General features: G+C 32.9%; 1 protein-coding gene across 1 annotated transcript; it reads right to left on the bottom strand.

Annotated features, from left to right (window-relative positions):
• Positions 1-4,214: 4,214 nt before the first annotated feature.
• LOC122425155 (olfactory receptor 4A15-like) lies at positions 4,215-5,132 on the bottom strand. The gene has a single exon (XM_043443548.1). It carries the CDS (start codon positions 5,130-5,132, stop codon positions 4,215-4,217), a length of 918 nt encoding a protein of 305 aa, XP_043299483.1.
• Between the last annotated feature and the right edge of the window lie 5,132 nt (positions 5,133-10,264).

Raw genomic sequence — 10,264 nt, 5'->3', positions numbered from 1 at the left:
CTTCTCCAGAATCACAAGGCAGTTTTTTATTTAATTTTTTGAGAAGCCTCTATAATAGTCTCTGCAGTAGCTGAACAAATTTAGATTCCCACCAACAGTATAGTAGTATTCCATTTTCACTATACCCTCACCAAACTTTGTTGCCTGATCTATGTCTCACATAGCCATCCTAACAGATATGAGGTGATATCTCATTTTGATTTTGATTTGCATTTCCCTGATGATTAGTGATACTGAGCACTTCCTTGTGTTACCATTAGCTTTTTGAATGTCTTATTTGGAAAAATACCTATTCAAGATCTTTGCCCATTTGTAAATTGGTTTATTTGATTTTTTAAAAATTAATTTGTAGAAGTTCCTTACACATTTTATTTATTAATTTGCTATGATATATATATGTATTTTCCTATTTCATAGGTCATGTTTTCTCCTTGTTGATTTGCTTCCTTTGGTGTGAAAGAGCAATCTGAATTTAGAACTTGAGATCTTGGACTTCAAGCTAATGCCATGATAGAATGAGACTTAAAGACTTGATAGCATTTGCCTCCTCCCTCTGGGAGCCCTGAGCTGACAGTTTGCAAAGCTGACAACTTCACTGAACACAGATTGTCTACATTTTCTTATATCTACACAGAGAGGAAAGTGGCCCAGAATAGCTGATCTTCTATCCTTTGGTATCAAAGCACCATCTATGCAGTTGAAGTCATCTTGGTCACCTCTTAAACAGCAAGCAATCAACTGAATACCAGAGAATGATTTCAGTCTATGCCACATGGAACAGAAGTATTTTTCAGTCAAGTAATGCACAAATTTCTGTATGGTCAGATACAGACCAGTGTATGACAAGATATAGCCCTGTCTATGGACAGATACAGGTCTGTGTGTGATCATATCAAATAAATGTGAATGTGCATATGCAAAAACATACATATTGGTAGACTGATACTGATTCATATGTGGTCATACACAGACCGACATGTTCACATATAGACATACACACGCAGTTGGATAGAGACCTACATATTATTGAATATACACCTACATGTGGTCATAGAGATTTGCTTGAGGTTAGATACAGATCTGAGAGTGTGGTAGGATATTAACATTTGCATTGTTGAATCCAAGCCTATGAATATTTATTGCACAGGCACTTGAGCTTTGAGGATTGTGCCATGTAACTCATGCCAGCAAAAGACACGAAGACTTTTCAGACCAAGCCATTGAAATTGTGAGTCAAATGTAAATAACAGAGTCCTCTTTTTAAAGAAGAAAACCATAAAGCAAGATTCCTGACATCTATGAAGATGATTGCAAATTTTTATTGAGCCATCAAACAATCTTTCACAATATTTGTTTTACTCTGGATGATAAATCAAAATATTAAAATGTAGTTTTCCTCAAAATGAGTATGTATTGTCATAATATCCTAAGTATAATGTTATAGAAAATTTTCAAACTTTGAAAAATGACTGTAAAGTTTAGAAAAGGAATAAAAGGAGGTAGAGGAGGAAGAGAAAAATATGTCCCTAAATCGAAGCTTCCAGATGGTGTAAAACCTACCATAGTAAGTGGAAATTTTTAAAATTATCACTGAATTTAATAATTATGTAGATATATTTTTTCTTGTTTGGGATAAAATATTTCCTTATCACAAACAAAATAAATAAAGTTGTTTTGAAAAAAATTAAGTGTTTTAAAAAGTTATTTTTAAAAAAGTTAAAAGTTATAAGAGCATTGGAAGGGTATGGAATTTTCCAAAAATTATATGATAAAATTAATCACAAAGTAAAATAATACTTAACCATTTTTATATTAAAAATCATATTTATAACATAAATGTTATAATGAAAAAATATTCAAATATATGTACTATATATATAGTATAAATATATATACTGTAGAAAGAGCTAATCAACATTTATTGGTAAAAATTATCACTCTAATAGGTTAAGAATTCAAGTAATTGACAGGTCTGAAGAATGAATTCTATGTTCCATACATTGTGCAAGAAACAGAGAACAAAAAGAAAATGAAGTGACTTTCCCTGACTCCAAAGAGCTTACAAACCAATAAACATGGACGTAAAAATTAACAAACAAATCTATCTCATCACTAGAAATACCTGCACAATTTTGAAAACTAAATTTCTGTCTTGGTCCTTTTGGGCCGTTATCAAAGAGTATCATAGACTGGATGGTTTAAACAATAAATATCTGTTTTTTGAAGTTTTGAAATCTTATAAATCCAAGATTAATGTGCCGGCAGTTTCCATGTCTGATAAGGTTACCTCCTTGGTTGATAGACAGCCATCTTGTTGCTGTTTCCTCATTCGGCAGAGGGGTCAAGGGAACGCTTGGAGTAACGCTTGGAGTATGTTTATAAAAGTAGTAATCACATCATTACCTGAAAAAACCTACCTCCAAATGCCACCACATTTTAAAGTAGTTAGCAAGATTTTGGAGAAGAACACAACCATTTAGGTTTATATAGCAACATTCAGAAGTGGAAAGATACATTTCCTAAGTTCTGATCAACTCAAATGCTTGGTGTTATTTTGTAAATAGTATTGTGTTTGAGGGAGTTGTCTGCTGGCTCAGTGGTAACGAGTCTGCCTGCCAATGCAAGAGACACAGATTGGATCCCTAAGTCAAGAAGATCCAATAGAGAAGGAAATGGCAACCCCCTCCAGTATTCATGGTCCCGTGGACAGAAGAACCTGGCAAGTTAGAGTCCATGGGGTTGCAAAAGAGTCTAATACAACTTAGCAACTAAACAACAATTTTGTTTGAGAAGGCTTTGAGATAATATAAGAAATCTGCATGTAACTGGAATAAAAATCGGGATATGAGATTTCTTACAGTGTGATTTACTACTGAAAAGAAATCATTGCCCCATAGCTTTAGCCCAGTATGAATCCAGACAAATTATGAGAGGCAGCATAATATTTCTTTGATCACATGCTTTCATCATTTTGAAGCACATACTATTTAATTTCAAGCATGATTAAGAAAGAGAGAGGATTCTATGAATGATGTCTCCATTAAGTAAAACAATATATTCTGGCCTATTTATTTCCTAGTAACCTGTATTTCATTAATAAAAGGAATAAGAATGGCATATATTATTGGCATCTTTCTTAAAAATTGTATCACCCAATATATCTGGTATTGAGCTCTGTAATTCATGTCTGAAGCTAATGGATTATGAGTTATGCTAAGCTTAACACATGAAAGGCAGAACCTGGGTCTCTGTAGAAAGCTATGAAAAACTACAAACAAAAAAAGAGATGGGGATATTGAAAAATAGCAGAGGTATTATCAGACTATTACCAGATAATTCTAAATTATCTGGGAAGATTAATGGATCATCTTTATGGAAATATAATTCCAAACAAAGTTGTTCCACTTGATATATTATGATAAACCAATCTGGAAAATAATTAAGATTGGTTATTTTTCTGTATATAAACCTTGCTCATTCAGATTATTTTTATAAACTTAGTCTTTTTATGATTAAAACTTTTAACTCTGAAGTGTCATTCTACTTTGATATTAACATGCTAAGCAATATTAACAAAATAATATATGTAAGCAAAATTACATGCATAAAACTAAAATACATGCTTCTGATATCAATATTGGTGATCTTTGTATGGAGAGACATGAACAAAAAGGTTAATGCCGTACTACTGACATTATTTTTCAAAATCTGTAATGTGTCCTATTAGCTCTGAAAAACATTACAATATTCGAGAAACATTAGAAAATCTTCTACTGACTAATTTTACAGTATTTGCTACACTTTAACTTATTATAGAGACCAAAAATCTATAGTCCCCAGATAGACAATGTTACACCCCCATACTATACATAATTTCATAAGAAATTGTGATAATCTTAAAATTACTTTTAGAACAAAATATATACTTTGAATTACTAAATGATGAAATTCTTAAACTTCATATTTTGATTCATATTTGATTAAGTATTCAAATCATAAATATTTTCAAAATACCCAGGTTATTAATTCTGAGTAGAAATTTAATGCAGTTAATCAAAATATTTTGATTCATATTTGATTAAGTATTCAAATCATAAATATTTTCAAAATACCCAGGTTATTAATTCTGAGTAGAAATTTAATGCAGTTAAATAATCATACAAGACTTTCCTGGAAAGAGCAGTTTTTCTTTGAAAATAGATAGTATGTTTCCCTCACTTTCTTTTTCTGATCCAGAGCTTTTTCATGGCATTTTTCATCTCTCCATTTCTCAGAGTATAGATTAGAGGGTTGAGCATAGGGGTGACAATGGTATAAAACACAGTCAAGTATTTGTCAATAGGTAAGGTACAGGGGGGTCTCACATACATAAATATACAGGGCACAAAGAAGAGGACCACCACAGTGATGTGGGAGCCACAGGTGGACAAGCCTTTGTGTCTCCCTTCCTGACTAACATTTTTTAGGGAGCACAGAATGACCCCATAGGAGATGAGTAAGAGCGTAAAGATGACCAAGGAGATTGCCCCATCATTGGCCAGCACTGTGAGGACAGTGATGTAGGTGTCAGAGCAAGCAAGTTTTATCAAGGGGTACATGTCACAGATGAAGTGGTCAACGACATTGGGGCCACAATAGTGAAGGTTGTAAACGAAGAGAGGATGAAGTACCCCATGCAAAAACCCACCAACCAAAGTAAGTAGCAGCAACAGAATACAAACCTGCTTATTCATGATGGTCAAATAATGCAAGGGTTTGCAGATGGCCACGTAGCGGTCATAGGCCATGACCACCAAGAGTATTATATCAGCACCACCAAACAAGTGCCCTATGAAAAGTTGGATCATGCAAGCTTGGAAGGAAATGGTTTTCTTTTCACACAGCAAGTCTATAATCATATTTGGAGTGACTGTTGTGGAATAAACACCATCAAGAAATGATAAGTAGCCAAGAAAGAAGTACATAGGGACATGCAGAGTTGGACTGAACACCACAGTCAGGACAATGAGTAGGTTGCCCATCATTGTCACCAGGTAGATGAGCAAGAAGACAACAAATAATGTTCTCTGACCCTGGACACTCTGCGTGAGCCCCAAGAGAACAAATTCAGTTACATTATTCCGTTGTTCCATAGGTTCTTCTGTAGGTCTTATTTCAAAATTCAAGGCAAAATTACCTTCAAATATAATTATTACTAGAGGATTTCTGAAGTCTTAAGTTAAATTGTTTATTCATTCAAACAATGAACCTTAAGGTTTATTATGATGCAGTACAGTCAGATATTATGAGGTTGATCAAAACATTGTCTTGATCTCAAAAATCTTACAGAGTGGCAAATAATTGAGATTTATATACATGGGAAAAAGGACACAGTATTAAATAAAATAGCTACCACAACTAGCTTTCCATCTGGAAGCTAATGAAATTGCAAACATAGTTAATATCTTATATAAAATAAAAACTGAATAAAGTGTTAGTTAAAAATGTAAAGCAATATTTTCTTTATTTTATATTCAATTTATTAAGGAGATGACTGTCTCCATTCCTGGAGTGGAAGAATCTTCTTAACCAATCACTGAAATTTCAAATTGATATATTTGACAGTTTGATATTTCTGTTTTGGATTTAGGGAAATATCCAATAACATCAACTGAAAAAAGTATTAATAGCTTGAAAAATAATTTATGTTTTAGGGAGTATACATAGAGTAAATTTCTAAAATAGACAAATATCTATAAGCAAATTATGAATAAAATTATAAATAAAATATAAAAATATTTAAAGGAAGAATACATCTAAATGACCATCAAACATACAATCAGATGCTGAAACTCACCTGTGAACAGAAAAGTAGAAATTTTACCTTGGGTTCTTGAAAGTTACTGAATCAACATTTACAGATGCTACATCATCTTTTAATTTTGAACAGTTTAACAAAGAATGTCTAGAGAACATAGTAAATGAATCTAACATCAAATTTATAAATATCTGTTCATGAAAATATTCCCAAATAGTTACACTTGAAGTTAATTTCTATTAAAATTTTATGTTATAGAAGGAAATTTTATTTCCGAGAGTTAGAACATGAAGATATCTAAAAAGAGTATTACAAAATAGAATGAATATTAACATATTTTAGTCATCACAAAAGATTCCTAATATGGCTGATTATGAAAATCACAAAGGAAAACTCTTAAAAGACTGAATTCTCACACCATCAATGTACTCTTGCAAAATGGAAAGCCTAAGGCAGAATCTTATGTGTAAGTGCAATTCCAGTTTACCTGCATAAGATGATAATCATGTAATCCATGTTCTGGGCTCTGATGCTTTCTCCTTTTCCCATCATAACTGTTGCCAACTCTGTGAACACAAAAAGTCAGATACATTCATTATCATTTGCCTTTCCATGTGACCAACTCTTTCCATGTTTGCAGAAAATATAATTCATCTCAGTATTTCAGAAAGACATTACCTTTCAAACTATTTGGATTTTCAACATGAATATGAATGTCCTGTTACCTAAAGAACTCTGACTCAATTGTAAAGAGAGACTCAGAATATTCATAGTTATCAGGATTTTTCCTAAACACCAATGATAAATCAACATTTTAATTGGAGAGAAAACTGGAAATTATGTATGAATTATTTACATAAAAATGTTGCTCTATGTATTTTATACCAATCAAAGTAAAATAGTGAACTAACATTTACAGTATTTTGATTCTGAACCACTTTTAGTGTTTTCTCTTCATTGTTGAACTTTGGTTTTCCTGAAGGATGGAGAATAATTTCATATGTGTACTTGATTATGATTTGAGTCTACTGTTTAAATTCATAGAATCTGACAAGTGAAGCGAGGGGAAAGGTCCATAAACACCTTATCTACATTTGAAAAGTCACACATATTATTGATGCTTCTCCAGGGATAATTTTGGACTAATTAAGTTCCTTGGGAAACCATAATCATAACTTTGATAGTACTTTCTTTACCTCCAGAGATGCCACCAGGATAATCATCAAGTGGAACAGGACTTGTAGAAACCTGGCCTCTAGGGGAAAAGCTATAAAAAAATGTTTTAGATCATTTCACCAAAATGGAAAAGCCCAGTCTAGACAGAAGTAAAATATCTAAAAATTTCCTTGATTAAATTATGACCTGCTAAATACGTGAACCTATTTAAACTCTTTCATTGAAGATTATATCTGACTTAATTTCCAGAAAATGATGGATGCTAATATCAGAACAAGTCATTCAAAACCTGTTTCAAATGCAGATAATTTTTTTTCACATAGTTTGTCACATAGTTTCAGAAAGGCAAGTTGATAAAATTGGTGCTAGTAGGAGGGTGGGGATAAAGAAAACATTTGTGAAACTATTATTCCATTCATCTGAAAGTATTCATTAGCCAGACACCAAAGTAAACAATTCCTATGGCATAGCCTCGCTGCAATACATTTCAAAGGATTTATACAGTATAGGTAGAGAGAGATATGGATAGATAGATTGATAGGTAATGCACTACACTTATTTTATATATAATTTTATACATAATTTTTATATATCATATTATAAAGTACTGGAGAAGGCAATGGCAAACCACTTCAGCATTCTTGCCTTGAGAACACCATGAACAGTATGAAAAAGCACAAAGATATGACACTGAAAGATGAGCCCTTCAGGTGTACGAATGTGACAACTGGACTGTAAAGAAGGATGAGCACCAAAGAATTGAAATTTTCAAACTGTGGCTCTGGAAAAGACTATCCAGAGTCTCTTGGACTGCAAGGAGATCAAACCAGTCAATCTTAAAGGAAATCAGCCCTGAATATTCGTTGGAAGGACTCATGCTGAAGGTAAAGCTCCAATACCCGATGTAAAGAGCTGACTTATTGATAAAGACCCTGATGCTGGGAAGACTGAGGGCAGGAGGAGAAGGGCCATTGGTGTGCTTGGCTGAACGCCTGAAACCAGCAGAATACTCTGAATCAGCACCGAGAAGCATCGGTGTGCCGTCTCACCAAGTGGTACCCTCTGCACTGTGATTCGTCAGACACGAAAGTTACAGTTTCTCTCTCATTGCTTTCTCATCGCTTTCAGATTACTTACTGACAACTTTAACAAAACATGTTGTCTCTACTTTCAAAATATGTCATTTTTTATTCATTCCCCACACGTCAATCTCCACTTTTTCCTGGCCCACTGCTTATACGACAGCATTTTGACAAGTCTCTCTACTTATATTCTCCCTTTCAAGATGTTATTCTCTTCAAGTAGCACGAATTACACTCCTTAAATCTTGTTCTAATTATATCTCTCAACAGTTCAAAACTCCCACAGTAGATTCCAATCACACACCCACAGTTTAATGGATCACATTAAGAATGCTAATCCTCATTTTTACTTGAAATCATTGAGGCTGAGAACATCTCATTAATTGACCAAGAGTACATATTTTTATGTAACAAAGGTAGGATTTGAATACAAGTTTGAATTGTTTCAAAATGATTTAATATCTTACATTGTAAAGACGGTAATAGTCTTGTGAAACCTAATTCCCACAATTTTCTAATAGTCTTTCCTGAAGAAGGCTTGTTCACAATCTGAGTTGCTCATAAGTTACTTACAAAGACTTGGAACTCTTCTTTAATCCAGTATGAACACAGAGGGCAAAAGACTGCATCATTGCTTGAGTAAATATCTTCTTTAACTGTCCATTTTCTCAGTGGAATCTTCTGATTATTCAGAGAAATATTTTTATTTGCACTTGTGCTTAGTTGCTCAATTGTGTCCAAATTTCGCATGGACTGTAGTCCTACAGGCTCCTCTCTTTATAAGTACTCTGTTTATAGGATTCTCTGGGCAAGAATACTGGGTAGCCATTCCCTTCTCTAGGGGATCTTCCACACTCAAGGACTGAACTTGGGTTAGGTAGTTGAAATTTTGATAGACACAATAATATGAATAAAACTCAACTGCATGATACAAAGAGCAAAAATAAAAGAATTTATATTACTGTATAGTATACATGATCTCACAAATAGAAAATGCAAAAAAAAGTTGCATCAAAAACTACTAGAATTAGTAAACAAATCCAACAAAGTTGTAGGATAAAAGCTCAACATACAAAAATTAATTACATTTACATTTGTGAACAATGAGCTATCCTAATAAACTAAGAACATAGTTTTATTTGCAATAACATTAAAAAGAAAAAATATTTAGGAAAAATTTTAATCAAATAGGTTATAGATCTGTCCACTGAAAATTATACGATATTGACACAAATTCAAGACACAAATAAATAGAGAGATATACTATTATCATTAAATGTGTAAGAGTAAATATCATTAAATGCCATTTGCAACAACTTGGATGGACCTAGAGACTGTCATAATAAACAAAGTCAGAAAGAGAAAGACAAATACAATATGACATTACTTTTATGTGTAATGACAAATATGGCATAAATGAACTTACCTATGAAACAGAAACAGACTCATAGACCTAAAGAACACACTTACAGCTGCCAAGAATGTAGGGGGCTGGGAGAGGAATGAGTTGGGAGTTTGGGATTATTAGATGTAAACTACTATATAAAGAATGGATAAATGACAAGTTCCTGTTATATAGTACAGAGAGCTATATTCAGTATACTCTGATAAACTTTAATGGAAAGCAATAGGAAAAATATGCAAAACTGAATAATTTTGCTGCATCATAGAAATTAACAAAACATTGTAAATTATACATCAATAATATAAGATATAATTTTTAAAAATGGAAAAATGCTTACATCATCCAAATCAATCTACTCATTGATTTTTTCAAAGAAATACATTTTTTTCCAAAGAAATACAAATATAATTATACAACTCATATGAAAGCACATTAAAAACCCAAATAGCCAAAGCAATTTTGAGAATAAAGAAATACAGGGATGGAAATTTTGGTTTCAAAATTTATTACCAATCTATAGTAATCAAAATACTCTAGTATTTACCTGAAAACAGAGCCACAGACCAATAAACAGAATAGAAAGCTCAGAAATAAACCCACACTTACACAGTCAAGTTACCTTTTTTTTAATTTATTTATTTTAATTGGAGGCTAATTACTTTACAATATCGTGGTGGTTTTTGACATACATTGACATGAATCAGCCATGGGTGTACATATGCCCCCATCCTGAACCCCCGCCCACCTCCCTTCCCATCCCATCCCACTGGGTTGTCCCAGTGCACCGGCTTTAAGTGCCCTGTT

Source organism: Cervus canadensis, chromosome 22, assembly GCF_019320065.1.
Source record: "Cervus canadensis isolate Bull #8, Minnesota chromosome 22, ASM1932006v1, whole genome shotgun sequence".
NCBI classification, from domain to species: domain Eukaryota; kingdom Metazoa; phylum Chordata; class Mammalia; order Artiodactyla; family Cervidae; genus Cervus; species Cervus canadensis.
The sequence above is the reverse complement of the archived record's forward strand: the minus strand, read 5'-3'. Positions and strand labels throughout refer to the sequence as shown.